Source organism: Agelaius phoeniceus, chromosome 16, assembly GCF_051311805.1.
Source record: "Agelaius phoeniceus isolate bAgePho1 chromosome 16, bAgePho1.hap1, whole genome shotgun sequence".
NCBI classification, from domain to species: domain Eukaryota; kingdom Metazoa; phylum Chordata; class Aves; order Passeriformes; family Icteridae; genus Agelaius; species Agelaius phoeniceus.
This window is the reverse complement of record NC_135280.1, coordinates 11,213,805-11,229,664: the sequence shown is the minus strand read 5'-3', so window position 1 is coordinate 11,229,664 and position 15,860 is coordinate 11,213,805. Positions and strand designations below refer to the sequence as shown.

The 15,860-nt window shown below is 39.3% G+C and overlaps 1 protein-coding gene across 3 annotated transcripts in view; it reads right to left on the bottom strand.

Moving 5' to 3' along the window:
* The window catches only part of USP7 (ubiquitin specific peptidase 7), a 70,074-nt gene that overhangs the window by 19,911 nt on the left and 34,303 nt on the right, over positions 1–15,860 (bottom strand). For all 3 annotated transcript variants that reach the window (XM_054643821.2, XM_054643818.2, XM_054643819.2), the window contains 9 exons: positions 13,617–13,815; positions 12,155–12,293; positions 11,360–11,448; positions 10,506–10,614; positions 4,659–4,789; positions 2,245–2,299; positions 1,617–1,697; positions 1,433–1,523; positions 589–671 (listed from right to left, as the gene is read on the bottom strand). In XM_054643821.2, coding sequence (XP_054499796.1) covers positions 589–671; positions 1,433–1,523; positions 1,617–1,697; positions 2,245–2,299; positions 4,659–4,789; positions 10,506–10,614; positions 11,360–11,448; positions 12,155–12,293; positions 13,617–13,815 — 977 coding nt within the window. The remainder of the gene's footprint in view (positions 1–588; positions 672–1,432; positions 1,524–1,616; positions 1,698–2,244; positions 2,300–4,658; positions 4,790–10,505; positions 10,615–11,359; positions 11,449–12,154; positions 12,294–13,616; positions 13,816–15,860) is intronic.

The following is a 15,860-nucleotide window of genomic DNA, read 5'->3' as shown; positions in this document are numbered from 1 at the left end:
GATTTGGCTACTGTGCTATCCCTTCCTAAGAACAGCTAAAGAATATATAGAACATTACTGACAAAACCTGGTATGTCAAAACTGCAGAAATAAGCTTTAGTAAAACATTATTTATAAAGGACTTCAGTTTACTCCAGTGAGTGCAGCAAAGTGCAACTGAAGAGCTCAGAAACACGTGCACACACATAAATGTTTAATTTCCATGGGTTCACTTGGTTTTCTTGCTGAGAATACAAACATGAGCTCTCCAAAGTTACTTTTAGAGCTATGCTGCTTTTTTACTTGACACATGGAAAAACAAACTACTCATAGAGGAAGAACTTCTCAGTCTTGAGATTGGTGGAAAACTAAACCATTCTAGCAATGGAAGACTTGGACCTATAAAACTCACTACAAATTAAATTGCTATAAAATCTGAGCTCCATTTTAAGAAACCTAACACCAAATAAGAGGAGCTGTATAAAAAGCTTGTCTAAGAAGAAACACCACCAAAATCAATTGATAAAATCTAGAATGGGTTTTGCAACATTGTTATTTTATCAAAGATAAAGAAATAAGATTTAAAACCTGGTTAAAAAAAAATAATACCTGCAAGCCATGTTCTCCTGCATCATACTTGTTATCACCATCCAACTGCTCCACTGCAACGTAGTCAATGAAGGACTCAAAAACTGAAGGAAAAAAGATTGGGGAATTGTACAGAAGAAGGAAAAAATGTAAATTTACTCTAGCCTACAGTATATAAATCAAACAAAATTTTAGTACAGGGGAGTTTGTGTTTGAACATTTCTGTCCTTACTTTAAGTATAATTTTATATTATTTAAGAATATCAAGAAATGCACCATATTGCAAAGGCATATCTAAGAATTCCAGCAGATTTTAAAATCACACAGCTACAGCTGTCTGCCAGAACTCCTCACTTCACAAGCATCCAGCCAATGTCTCTGTCTGCTGGACTCTTACACATCCTTTCCCATGCCCAGTTGCTCAGTAAAGAGATGACAAGGGACTCCTGTTATAAGTAGTTAAGTCTTTTTTTTTCTTATTACTATGGCCAGGTCTAAATAAGAATCTATTTTATCCAAGTTCATCATTATATGTAAATTATAACTACTGTGACAATACCACTGTGATCACCATGGCACAGTCTTATGACACCAGAAAACTCCTGAAGTTCTTAAGAGTTTTATGAAAAGATACCAGTGAGAGAATGAGGGAGAAAGAAGCAGGGAAAGGAAAGGGAATAAGGAAAAAAAAGAAATGTAATGCAGGCAGAAACATTCTCTGCATTGAAAATGTTTTCTATAAGGTGTCCTAAAGCACAGATTTCCAATCACTGTGTACCAGCAAAGCCATTTGAAAACAAGAGGCACTGAATTTGTCCAACATGCTGAAGTATTGGATGGGTGCATATCACAATGTATCACTTACTGTTTTTCTTTCCCTTTATACTTAGCTGGATGTCATAATAATCTTCTATTCGTTCAGATCGATAGTCTACGTGCTTGCACTGGATATAAGACTGCAAACAAAACCAAAACAACAGAGAGTTCAGTTTTACAAAAGTAACAAGAACTAATTTAAATTCTTTTTGAGAAAGGTATAAAATACATACCACCATCTTCCCTCTGAACAATTTAGGGATAGTGCCTTCTACACATGTGCCTTTCATTTTATTTTCCACATTATCAAGCAGCTGAAAGAAAAATCAGTTTTCACACAAGATAAACTTGCAGTTTTTAAATTTATTCATCACACACACATGACTACTTAACTGATTAGAGGCTAAGTCACTTATACAGAAATGAAATGTTAGTCCATTTGTACTGGCATCTCTTTTCTAGCCCTTTAAATCCTCCTCCTTCCCCTAAACTGAGGGCTACTCCAGCTACTGCATTCCTTTGAGTCTGGAAACCCCCACAGATGTAACAATGCATTTCATCTTCAAAAACTGCACTTCTCTCCATGGCTATAAGAGTACCACTAGCACATGTTCCAGCAACTTTCAAGCTTCACTACTCTTTAAAAATTCCTCACCCAAAAGGTCACAAGCAATCCCATTCTTAAAGAGAAACCAGGGCAAAAACTCTGCCTTTGAGACCTAATTTAAATTAATCAGGGCCACTATTAACTCTGATAGTTCCTAAACTATATTACATATATATATATATACACACACACACATACAGAATATCAAGAGAAATGCATAAATCAGAGACCAGCAAGAAATAGTATAAACATACCACTCGACATAATTCCTGGACATCATGTTGCATGAAGCTGTCTAAAGTTTCCCACCTTTGTAAGGCAAATAAATAAAAAATTACTAATTAGGGAAAAAAACCACCTCAATTTGCAGATCAAGAATGTAATACACAGCAAGCTGTACAGACTGAGATTTAGGACTGGCTGATGCACAGGTTCTCTAACTGTGTAGGAAGAAGGGGCAGTGAACTTGTGGGAGATTTTGGCAGCTGTTCTGAGCCCAGCCCACTTCTCCTGGTGGGACTGGGGCAGGGACAGCAAAGGCTCGGGGTGACAAGGCCACAGCCAGGCTGCTGCCTTTCCAGTCTACAACCCAGCCTCAGTTCATGCCAAAAAACCTCTTAAATAAAAGTTTGGGAGCAATTCAATGCCATCAGTTTCCACAGCAGGTTTCCAGCTGCCTCTCTTCTGAGGGCCCTTCAGGTGCAGTCAAGTGGTGTTCAGGGATTATTTCAGCACAGGAAAGGAAGAGAATGGATTTATAGGAAAGACTGGCTCCTTTGTGCTCATCTAAACAGTTAATCCTGGGCATGCAGTAACTCCAAGGAGGCATTCAGCTTTCTGAGCTGTCCATGTGCAAACACAGGCTGTGAAGCAGGGGTGAGGGCAGCAGGATCTAAATGCCTCAAAGCCAGCATGGCACACTGCACTGAGGGTGTTCAGCACTCCTGCCTTCAATAAAACAAGAAGCACAAAGTGTTTCTAGTTCCAGCATTAAATACACCTATGAGAATGTAATTTCAACTCAACAAAGCTTTTTAAATTCTAAGTCTCTGACAACTTTTTTTGCAGCAGTCACCACTCCCAGCTGTATAAAGTAAACTGTGCTGACTGTAGGCTCCAGGTTCAGTGTGATGCTCCACCCTGCCCCTGGAAGCAGCAGCAGGGTGATGAGGAGCAGGGCTGACTTTATCCTCCCTCCTACTCTCTTCTCACTGACTCACCCCCTCTGTCACATGGCAGCAAACTCATCTCCAAAGTGTGCCAACAACTGTGTGGGGTCCACATTAAACAAGCTGAATCAAGTGGCCTGTCAGATAATTAAGAATAGAAAATAATGCCCTGACTCTCTAGGCTTTAAACACTAGCCAGCTCATAGGACAAACCAAAGAAAAAGGTCACACACTAAAATTAGGATAAAGAAGGGCACCTTCAGACATGGCATCATTTTCTACTTAAAGAAGTCAAACCTAGAAATTCACACTCATTAGAAAGTAATACCTGAGCACCTAGGGCTCACAAGGCCAAAAACCCCTCTCTGATTCAATGATGGTGGAAGAGGGAAACCTAAATCTTCAAACACCTTCTAAAATTCTTTTCCAAGAACAAAAGCAGGCATGAACACATTTGTTAAACCCTGCTGTTGGATACAAAATTAAGCACCTGCAACACCCTTGGGAGAGGCCTCTTCAAGCCACTGAATATGACACAGTTGGTATCTTAACTGGAGATGAAATATTTACTTTATCACCAAGTCCTGTCCTGTTACAGGACAGCAGGAGCACTGATACACCAAATATACAGTGTGCTAGTAGGAAGAGTTTATGACCAGACAAACAGACAACACTGAGGCTACTGATTTCCTTTTAAGATTCCCCTAAAGGGGAAGAGTCAAGGTTGCAAAGAGGTTGTTTTGGGACAGAGCACAACTACAGGTTGTAGCAGCAGATGCAGGATGAACAACTGTATGAAAAAGATGATACAAAGTGTGCTTTGAAATAAGATGTGTTCCTAATGTGTTTTGAAATAAAACAGTGCTTGTCAGTATTACTACAAGACTAGCCTATAAATACAGTGAGACAAAATAATACAAAATAATACAAAATAAAGTGTTTTAGAATGGATTTTAATAAAATCCTACTCCACACTTACAAGACATGCAAAGAGAAGACTTGCAAAGGTTATACTAAAGTTAATCTTTCTGTCCTAACTTGTGTCTTCAGTACATTGTAGGAAAATGTTACAGCAGCCATCAGTGTTCAACAGCATGGACATGCAAATTACTGCTATTGCACTAAATCTAAAACAGATTCAATTTTTTAAAGACATTAGCAATACATGAACTGCAATGTTTCAATGACTATTTTCTTTCAATTTTACTTAAGTCAAATGCATCATACAATGTTCAGGTAAATGATTACTCTGCTTTTAGCAGCTCTGTTTCTGTACCATTCCCCTTCCCAAAAAAATCTGACTTTTGGACCAGCTGTCTTAGTACTGGCTACAAATAAGGACCTATGCAAGTAAACTACAGAAAGTTAACAATTAACACCATGTCACATTAACACTTCTCTGCACCTCCTTAAAAGTAACCTTATTTAAACAGTATCTTTTTCAAGAAAAGCTTTATGAAGTCCAAGTTCAATAAATAGTCCAAATTTCTGAAACTTACCCAAATGATTTTGTTAGCTTTTTAGTTCCAACTGGTTTGTCACTATGTTGCAGCTCATAAAACACTCTTTGCAATGCTAAAGGAACACTTTTGGATGAATCATCTCCTTCTGTGGGCATCATGTACACAGCCTGAAAAAGCATTTAGTTCAATTAGTATCAGAAAAGTTTATTGCTCATCCTGTTTAATGCATTCTTTCCTCTTCAGTGACTTCCTTCATAGAACTCAATTTAATCAACACTTCAAAAAAGTCTGAAAAAAATCTTGTACTCTAGTGTAAAAACATTAATTGTCTGGAACAAGTCTTCTTAGAGCACAGTGGTTAGAAAAATGTGAGCAACAGATTCCATTCATAGTTATTTTATCTAAGTAGCTCCCTTATTGCAGCCTAGAACAGTAAATGCACTAAAGCATTTAACACCTTCAAAGACCTTCTCATGCCCAGTATGTCTCTGCAATCATCACAGTAGGACCAGATATAGCAGTCAATACCACAGACTTGAAAATAACTGGTTTTGTGAAAAAGCAACCACATGAAACCATAAAGGGCAACAAGTGAACAAAACCAGAAAGGGTCCACATGGAGAAAGATGTCAGAGGAAGCTCTGAGAGTCCCTGATTCATTCATTCATTCATTCATTCCTACTTAATGTCATTGCTGTCCAGCAAATAAACAGCTTAACAATTCAATTCACTGATTATACTGATCTGGGAAGGATTTGGAACAAAGAAATTACACAAATACACCAAACAAGGATTAGGAGAGTTCAATAGTCACTGAGATGAGATTTACTTTTTAAAAAGTGTACAGCAATACATCTAGGGGAAAGGAAGAGCAAACAAAAGGGAGACGTTCATTTGAGAAGCGTAAATATAAAAAGGAACAGACAGCCCTGGAAGGAGATTAGGCAACAAATGAAACTAAAAAAGACTCCAATATTAAGCAGCATATGAGAAAGTAACCTGCTAAAACCAAAAAAATTGCCATCTGAATTTCTGCCTGTGAAACACCAGGGAATGATCCATTTCTGTGAGGTGGGCAGCACATCTGGCTGACCCTGGGCCCCTGAGGTGGGCAGCACATCTGGCTGACCCTGGGCTCCCGAGGTGGGCAGCACATCTGGCTGACCCTGGGCCCCTGAGGTGGGCAGCACATCTGGCTGACCCTGGGCTCCTGAGGTGGGCAGCACATCTGGCTGACCCTGGGCCCCAGCTCCCCACACACAGCAAGGGCAGCAGTGCCCACAGGCAGCTGGGAACTCTGGGCAGGCACTGCTGCAGGACAGCTCAGGGCACAGGGATGGGAACCACACGGGACAGGCACCAGGGTAAGGAAACACTGACACAAAAACAATACAAGTGTGTGGCAAAAGACAAAATAAGAAAGAAAATGACAAAAGAAGTGCCTAAAATGTTGCCAGGTCAGCTTTCTATTCCAGTTCTGAGGATCCACTACATTTTCCAAAAGTACAGCAACAGAAATACTTCAAAGAATAAAGAATACCATCAGATCGTCTACAGTAAGATGTAATAAGAGAAACAATTTCATTAAGAAGGCAAATCCCTTCTGACAAAAAAAACAATGGTTAATTATGCAAATGCAAACTAATATGATAATTCACATGTCTATATTCACGATTTTTAATTTAATTTTCAGAAGGTACCAATTAATAGAGATGATCTAAACAGAATCATGAACACAAGTAACTTCCAAATTTTATTTCTCCTCAGTTGCGAGCTACACTGTTAGTAGAACTTACACATATTAAAAGGAAGCATAAAAATTCAAAATTTATCAACTTTCTTCTAAAGGACAGGCAACAGAAGTCTTTGCTAGGGTAATTTAAAGAACAATAGCCCAACCTCACCCTAATGACAGCCAAAAAAAAGTTTTCTTTTGCTCCACTTTGAGATTTGTTTAAATTTCTTTTATGAATTTTATGAATTGAAGAAAATTGCACCTTCAATTTTATCACTGGCAACAGGTTTTAACTGTTGAAACTCAAAACCTTCAGTGTGTTAGGCACTGCTTCAAGAGCTTCTAGTGATGCAGTCTGGAAAAGAACTCTGTAGGTTCTGATCTCTGTTTCTGCCTACAGGTGCCAAGGTCAGACTGGGGTGCAGCTGCTCAGGATCAGATCCAGTTAAGCTCTGAGCATCCCCAGGAATGGAGATCCCACCACCTCTCCACACACCCTAATATAAAGCTGGACCACCCTGATTATGAAAATTTCCTTCCTAAAATCAGAACATTCAATCTAAGAACTATCCAAATAAGCTAATAAAGTCAATAATTCCCAACTGCTTTACTTTTATCATCCCAATGCAGAATCCCAGTTAACCAGGTCGATCTGGGCAAACCCAAATATCACTAGATAAGACTTACAGCTTCAATTTCACAAGCCAAAGTTATTTCTTGTTTTAAAATACCAACACCAGAACAAGTCAGCACCTTGAAGAGTCAACCTTAAACCTCTTCCTGCAGCTGTTTTATGAACCTTTTAAAGAGTGGGTGTCACTAGCTAAAGGTAGAAACAGAAGTAGTTGAATGACCAAGTCTCAGATCTTCCAAAATTCTATCATCACCCCCTATTAATTTTTTTGAACATCTTATAAATGCTTTTGTAAAAAACAAATATATAGATACTTGCTATGGCTAAACAAATAGAAACAAGGCATGAAAATCAAGTCATGAAAGAATGCAAATATAGGCAGTGTTGATATATTCAAAAAAATAAATACTAATATGCTAAACCTGCATCAGGCTAAAAATCAATCTTGTGATTGACTCTTCCTTCAAAAATGCATAAACTGGAGTTCAGAATACCTTGATAATTAATAAAGTTCTTTGCTTTTAGTTCCCATTTTTTAAAATGCTTTTCTCATATACCATCTGGACAATTAATTCCCTTCCTATATCTCTCAAGTAACACTCAAATAATAATTTACAATTTACTTATAATTACTATATTCCAGCTGTCATTGAATAAAAACACCAGTTTTATTTCTTTGGAAATTCTACATGCGTTATGACAAAGCAGACATTTAACACAGCCTTTCTTGGCTCTTTATTCTGCTTCTGTATTTAGGTAATATTGGAGCTCATTTCTCTAAGTTTAAGTGTTTCTCCACACTACCACTTTTTAAATATTATTCTCTTCAAATCTTTATTTTTTGCCTTACACCCCCAGATTCTGAAAGCTTGACCTCTTGATAAAGGAGTGAGGCATTCTGATCCATGTAAAAGAGCAGGGTCTCTTATTTAACACCTGAGAAGTTCCCTCAGGAAATGAACATTAAAGAGGGATAGGGACATGTACAGGCATATTGAGAGATATGAGAAAAATTTTAGATATTTATATAATAATAGAATGCTACAGGTAACTTTGAACACATTGCTTAAAAACAGGAATTACTTAAAGAAGGGAAATAAATACTGTGCATGGAATTCTAAGGTTAGGTAAAATATATTGGATAACTTGAGTAGAACCAGGTCAGGGAGAAATGGACAAGCATTTATTATTTTAATGTATTTATATAAACATTCTGTAATGTTCTCATGAGTTGTAGGGACTTTTACAAGGGAACCAGCAGAAAGTTCCAAAAGGTAACAGAGCCCAGGGTCAGACCTGGGCCCTCTGGGAAGTCACCCCTGCCCCTTGCCTACTGGACTGTGATAAAACACACATTTATCACTCCCAAACAACAAATAACAATGTGCTCTAATGTCAAAGTTCCTTTCTTTATTCCCTGCCACTGAAGCCACCTCTTGTTGCTTAAGAGGGAGGTCTCATTTCCAAGCAGAGCCTCCCATGTGCCATGTGGAAGCAGAGCAGAGAAGAAAGGACCTCTCCATCATCCTCACCCACGCTTCCCCAGGGCCTGACTTGCCACAGGTACGTGCCTGCCTTTGCTATTGTTCATTGCTTCCCCAGCTCTGCTCCTGACAGCAGCTTCTCTGTGAACAAAGCTGAAGTAACAGCAACAGGAATCATTGTTTCTTCCAAGGAAGGAGGATTCACTGAAATTATGGAAATGGTGAAAAGCAAACCAAGGATACTGTGCGTTTTGTTTTATTTTACTTTGGTTCAAGAAGAACAAGTTTGGTCAAAGTGAAAACAAAAATGTAAAAAAAATACTTTTTTCAGACAAGGCAACAACTGCTTCTTCCTGATCTGCACCAATGGCAGATAAGTGCTAAAGCTGTCTAAAACTGACACTCTCACCTGTTCTGTTTGGAGGGGCTCTGAAAGCCTGAGGAATGAGCAAGGAATTGAACATTCCAGCTGATGTCCAGGAACACTTCCATAAAGGAAGATGCAGCTACCAACTCTATAAATTAAGTTTTCTCACATGGTCACTAGCCATATACTAAGAGATGCTAAAAGTTGCTTTTATTTTGGGGCTGGGGAAGAAGTGCAGGGGAATGCCTGGTAAGAATAGTTCAGTTGAAACCAATCTGTATTACAAAAAGAATTTCTTCTTCACTACTTCATGGTACATACTGATTTAGTGACTACAAGACAGTCTTGAACAAACTACTCAACTGCATTAGATGGAGCTATTACAAAACCACTTTTTTCTCTTCAGAGCAAAGTGAGTTATCCAAAAGAGTAAAATACACAAACACTGAGTGCTGAGCAAAAAGAACAGGCACTATAATGAATGATAAACTGAATGAGTAAATTCTACCTCCTGCAAAAAAGGAACAGGTGCATCATGTAAAACAAGTCAAGTATTTATCTGTTGTCCATGGCATTAGGAAGATCTCAGTTACATTCTATTCGAGTTTAAAGTGTTATTTTTTTTGCAGTGCTTCAGAGTAAACAGCATTACAAAGAGAAAAAAGAAATGCCAACTGGGACACTTACCACAGGGATACAAAAAGTAAGATGGTGGGAAATTACAAACAGTGGAAAGCAGGTACATCAAAAAGAGAAAAGAAAGCTTAACTGAACTGCAACTAGTCTACATAAGAGAAAGTCCAAGTTAGAACAGTTCATTTGCACTAAGAGACAGTAAGTGCAGAAATGCACAGAAGGATGAATTAGGATCAATAGCAAACTCCAATACACTGAATAATGACAAGTTGTTTTTTTCTCCAAGTACATCCCCTCTTCTAAACAGCCACCTCCAATATCTAGCCATCACCTCTGTTTTTAATCCCAGTAAGGGTATTGCACTGTTTTAAAATGATACTTTATCTAGTGTATTTTATCCTGGCTTTAGATGAGATATTTATTAAAAAGGTATTTAAAGAAGTTCTTTCCAGCAAAGAAATAGCATCTACAGTAAACAAAAAATTCTACTAAAGTAAATATATAATTATGTTGTTTAAACTACTGAAAATACAATGTCTTCCATCACTACAGAATGGCAACCATAATAACAAAAAAATTCCACTGCATAATAGCAATTTCAAGATGGAGCAAATGTGTATCTTTGTGCATTGTTTATGGGCTGAGAAGTCATAATTCCCTATTTTAACTATTTCAGAAAAGGGAAATTGCTTCCATCTTTTATCTGCAAGATTAAACTGCTTCCCCTGCCCCCAGCAATTCCTAGCAATATTAACATATAATACAGAATATAGAAACACCCCCTAAGCTCACTCTTCTTCAGGTGCTCTGCCTGCTTCCACAGAAAACAAAAGCTTGTGTTCCACCAACTACAAAAAGGAGCTTCCTGTACTCTGCCTGCACTAAGACAGGCATCACCATATAAGTCACAACTCCTCTGAAAGGATAAAGGAGGCAAAAGGATCACACAGGTCTGTTTTGAAGCATTTAGAAATGCTAATTAAAACAGCCAATGTTATAATCTCATGTTCTTTCATGTACTGCTTACCTTTCGTAGCTGATTTGTGAAAAATAAAGTCTGTAACAAACTGTTCATGTAACAAGTTGCTCCCTGGTTCTTTAAGCCAACATATCCTGTGTGCTTCTTTGAATCCCACCTAGAAAATAGTTTGTGGTTAAAAACAAGGAAGTTCTGTATTCCAACAATAAAGAGTGTTTGTTCTAAGGTGGTGCTGCTGGTAGGTATCAGCTACTCTCCACTGCTACTTAAGGTTCAAATAAACTCCACTACTGCCTGCCAGTACCAACAGGCTTGCAATTAGATGCTTAGTGATTTTATTACATCTTTTTTTGCAATTAGATGCTTAGTGATTTTATTACCTCTTTTTTAAAAATATGTTCTATATGGCAGAAATATGATGTCCTGTGAGAGTGTCCTGGAGCTCAGAGCTGTACTTTCAAGAGCAAGTCTGCACTTCTGTACAACCCCATTGTTTACAAGTGCCATGAAGGAGAACAACTGAGATGAAGCAGTTTTACAACTGTAAACCAAGGCAAGTTAGCCAGCACTTGGCTGCACATGAAACCCCATCAGCTCCCACACCACAAATGCTCAGGCCACAACTGCAGAGGTGTTCAACCACAAACCAACTCACACAGAAGTTGAGGCTCCACAGCATTTTGCTGACTGATGCAAACAGAAATTTAAGCTATACAAAATCTCTATGTGACTATGAAAAAATTGCCATGTAAGAATTCATCAAAAAGTAGTGACAAAGTGAGAATGTCTGATGGGAGCTACAAATGACAATAACACAGAATACTTGAATGATCACAAGCAACATAAAAATATTAGAATTAAGAATTTTTAACACTGCTCTGTTTTTAATCAAAGATACTTACGCTACTCCGTGTGGAGCATCTGCTTGAACATAGACTTCAAAAGTAACTTTGTCCTCTTCTATAAAGCCTTTTTCAGGATCAGTAACTTCCTGTAAAACACCAATGACACAGGAACATGAAAAGTGGAACATGCAACATGACTGCAGTGAAGCATCCTGTTAGACATCACTTTCTCATTTCCAAGCCTGAGTTATCAGTAGTAATAAACTGAAAAAGAAAAACTGAAGAACATCAAAGCAGTTGCTTTTCAGCTTATTAGATTTTAATTCTTTTTTAGGGTCTCAATGAAGGAAACTTGTTCCTGCCTTCTAAGATTTTGCAGTAGTTTTTTGGTTTTTCGATGATGTAAGAGTTGGTAATCAAATATTCTACTTCTTCTGGACAATATTCCAGAACTTCTGCAAACGCTTAAAAAGCTCTCACAATTCAAAAGAAACGTTAATAGTATTATTAGGGCATTAAATATACATGTACATATACACAAAGAACATATGGAAATGCAAGCAAATTTATGTTGCTTCAGAATGTCAGTGACTATCACTTAGTGATAACAAAACACAAGCACTCAGGCAGAAAATAGTAATGAGGGAATATTTAAATTACAACATAAGTAAAAGCACTCTAAAAAAATCAAATTAACAGAGTAAGAAATTGAAAAGAAATCTACAGCAATGATAGAAAAAAAACAACAGCTTGGGGGAAAAATCCCTTTGCTATCAGCATCTCAGTATGCAGCAGGACAGGTACAAAACTGCTCCTACCTAGCAATAGATTAATATTTGTCCAGTTACTTACACTCCAGGCCATGAAGTTAGAAAAGCCCCAGTCATTCTCCTTATGAAAGAACAAGTGACTAATACGACGACTGAATGATTTTTCATCATCCTTGTAGTTTATTATCTTGAGAACTGCTTGTGCATGACAGGACCATGACCTATAAATACAGAAGAAACACTTGAAACTCTTTCAAAACCAAGCTTAACATAATTTTTTTTGTTCGGGATTTTTGGTACATTACTTTCACACATCTGGGTTTTTTTTCCTTATTAGATGTTAATTGTTATCGAGGGCATGAACCTCTGGGGCTTTCTGAAGCCACAATTATGAACCTGGAATGGAGATTTTCTTATGGCAACAGTGTTGACAAGGAAGTGTGTCAGTGGCTTGCAGGTTGTTTAAAAAGCTGAGGGCTCCCCCAGGTGATTTAGTTCTGATCTGCCTCACTGCAGAGGGATGGGCAGCTCCAAGTGCTCTTGGTGTCCACAGAGTGGGAGGTCTCAGCCTTTGGGAAGCAAAGGATGGGGAGCTTCCACCCTCCCTCCCACAAATAAACTCCCCAACACTAATTGTCCCAGCAGCACTTCTTCATGACCACTGGTGTTCAAAACCACCACTTGTGCAAGGCAATCAGTGTGGACACAGCTCAGAGCAGGTCCTGTCACTGCCTCATGCAGTGGCACTGCTTGCTCAGCTCCACCAGCTGCACCTTGGTTGGTACTTCTGAAGATCACCCTTTTTCTGTAAATGGCTGTCCTGTGACTTGTTAACTTTTTCTTTACATTCTGCCCTCAGCACTCACCTCTAAATTCTAAAAATGATGAAGAAGTGGAATTTATTATTCAGAGTAAACAACCAGCTTTGTGAGATTCAGGGCCAGAATGGATTGACCATATTGGAAAGGACACCTCAGGGGTCTGCACTGTTCCTGGATAAGCTACAGGAATGCTCCAGAAATTTGCAGTTATCTTTTAAATTTTTTCTGTTATTTACAAAAGTGATCAAAGGTAGTCAATGCTGATTAGCATGCAGGACCCTAAGAACACACACATGTTCATGTTCAGATCTTTCTGGATGAGTGATGGACTCCACTTAAGGAGAGCACTCATGCCCTGCTCTGCCTGCACTGTAGCAGTTACCTGCTCACACGCTTCACTGGGCAGCATTTATAGCTTGGCATGGGTAGAGAAGCTCCATTTTCATTAGAAATAAACCCAGAACTTTTTCCATGCCAAGAAAACTGGCAGTCAAGGGCTTCTCCTTCAGCAAGCATATATCTAAATTCTTCCACAAACTTCTAGTCACACAAGCTGATTCTAGTTCATGCTAAAAAGGGGATTATTCTTATGCTTTGAGATTTAGAAAGGTGGGGGGTAAAGGGCACTCAAACCCTTGCAATTCTCTCCTCTTGCAGAAAGCAAGGGTTTGTTTGTGTTTCTTGCAATAGATTAACCCTGTACAAGAATTAAAAGGCTCTTACGTGGAATCAGACTCAGCATTGCACTGAAGGAAGAATCCTACACTCTTCTGGTGTGGTCTGTCCGGGTAGAGCCGAGGCATCACCATGATCTTCCATGGCAAATTCCGAACGAAGCACGGAGGGCTGAGCACTGACTCACTCAACCTGTTGAAGCGTTCCACTGTAAACTGAAATGTTGCTTCTGATCGCCAACTTGTATCTGTAACACATACACACACACCATTGCTTCAAACACCTCACCTTCTTCACTCCAAAATGACCAACAGCATGTAACATGAGCATGTTTCATGTAGTGGAATATTGGCAGCAACAAAAACATCCCCATCCCACAGGACTTAATTACTGACATCTCAATTTTTTCATTTTGAAAAACACTGCAGCTCCATTCAGGCAAACATGGCACTGCAAGACACATTCCTTTTGTACACTATTTCCTTAAATGCTTCTTTAGGATTTGTTACCACTCCAGTTTCTTCTAAAGCAGCAGGTGCAGTAAGACAGAGACATCAAATGCTCTACAACTAAATCACAGCCCACTCTAACTCTTCTTGTTGTGTAGCATCTCCACAGCCCAGTTTAAGTCACTTCTCTGCGTGAACCCATATGCACAATGGAGTTTCACAATCTGTTCAAATGCCCTGTTGTGATATCATGTCACCATTTAGTTGCTTTTGGCTTGCAATAGTAGATTTTAAAACAGATGAATGCCAGAGGATGGTTGTTGGATTTCTGTAAAATCCTATCAGTTTGCTGAAAATCAGCTCAAGTGTAGGGTCTTGTTTCTTTGTGCTACGCAAAGACTTTAGAGATTTTTAGTGGTCTAGCACTATATCAAATGAGACTATTTTTTTTCAAAGAGCTTATTTTGACACACACAATTAAAGTAATTTTGCCTTCTTCCCACATACCCAGTTCTTCACCTACCACAATCTGTTCTGCTTCTGTAGTACACAGCTATAACAGGGTGCTGGAGACTGTGACAGCTTCAGCAAGGCGCAAGGCCAGGCTCTCTTTACTGTGACATGCCTCATATTGCACTCAGAGAAAAAACCTGCAACTTATCCCAATAACTTGACAGGCCAGGGATGCACAAGACAGTCTCATGGTTCCAGTCTGACACTGGTGTAACAGGGAATCCTCCTGGCTCTAAGGAGCTTGGATGAGCACAGGGCAGCAGGCAGCAGCCATGGTCACCCTGCTGCTCTCCCTGCACCCACAGGGGATGCACAACCACACGTGTGTCACACATGCAGTGACACGGAAATCAAACAGCACTGAGGGACAACACCACTGAGGCAGAGGTCAGAGTGTGAGCTGTGACAAGGCACAGAGTACAACAAAGGTGTCCCTGCCATACAGGGAGAGCAGTGGTTTGCTCAGCTTGGCACGGCACCAGACACTGTGCTGAATCATTTTTCCAAAACACAGGTGAGTCCTGATTGCTACCTTAATTTAAAAATGGAACACTCTTGATTACAACATGCAACAGGGTAAAGATTATACATTTCATACAGAAAATTACCAAGTTTTAGCCACAACTGCCAGGGAGCTATGACAGATTTCATTCTTCTCCCTTGTGAAGCAGTTTTTAAGCAGCTGTCCTACTCCTGAACTACAACACACAATATTTTTTTGTGTATGGCCTGACAGCCCCAAGCACTCCAATTACCTCTTGGAGGTACTACAACCCAAATCTGCTTCCTGTCCCCTCCACTCCTGCAAAGACCTTCGTGCTGCCCTGTGCTGTCAGCTTCCTCAGTAACACCAGAGTTCAGAGGATTACTTTCTCCTTTTTCCCTGCCTGGAAGTGCAGCTAACTACAGTCTGTCACCTACTTATAAAATGCTCTCTTCCCAGTTTCACTACTCACTGCCCGTTGACAGAGTGAAGAGCTGATCTTCTACCCCTAAGAACCTGACAGGCTGCAGACAGAGGAGCTCTAACTTGATTTGCAGCCAGGATGAAACAAATCTGTAACACACCTAACAATTTAAAATCAGTCTTGTATCACACGTGTATCTCAAACCAACTTGAGGCCACCTCCCTACTCACAATCATGATATCAGTGCTTCTGGGCTCAGTTTGAGCTTCCAAAAGATGAGCCAAGTTTGCTTTCTGCCTCCTTTGATGCAGCTTTCAAAGCACTTCAGCACAAGGATGCAGCAGTGCTGCTACAGTGTCAGCTAAAAAATGCAGCCCACGCAGCATCTGCAGATGCCTCAGAGAAAGTTTGCCTGTATTTCT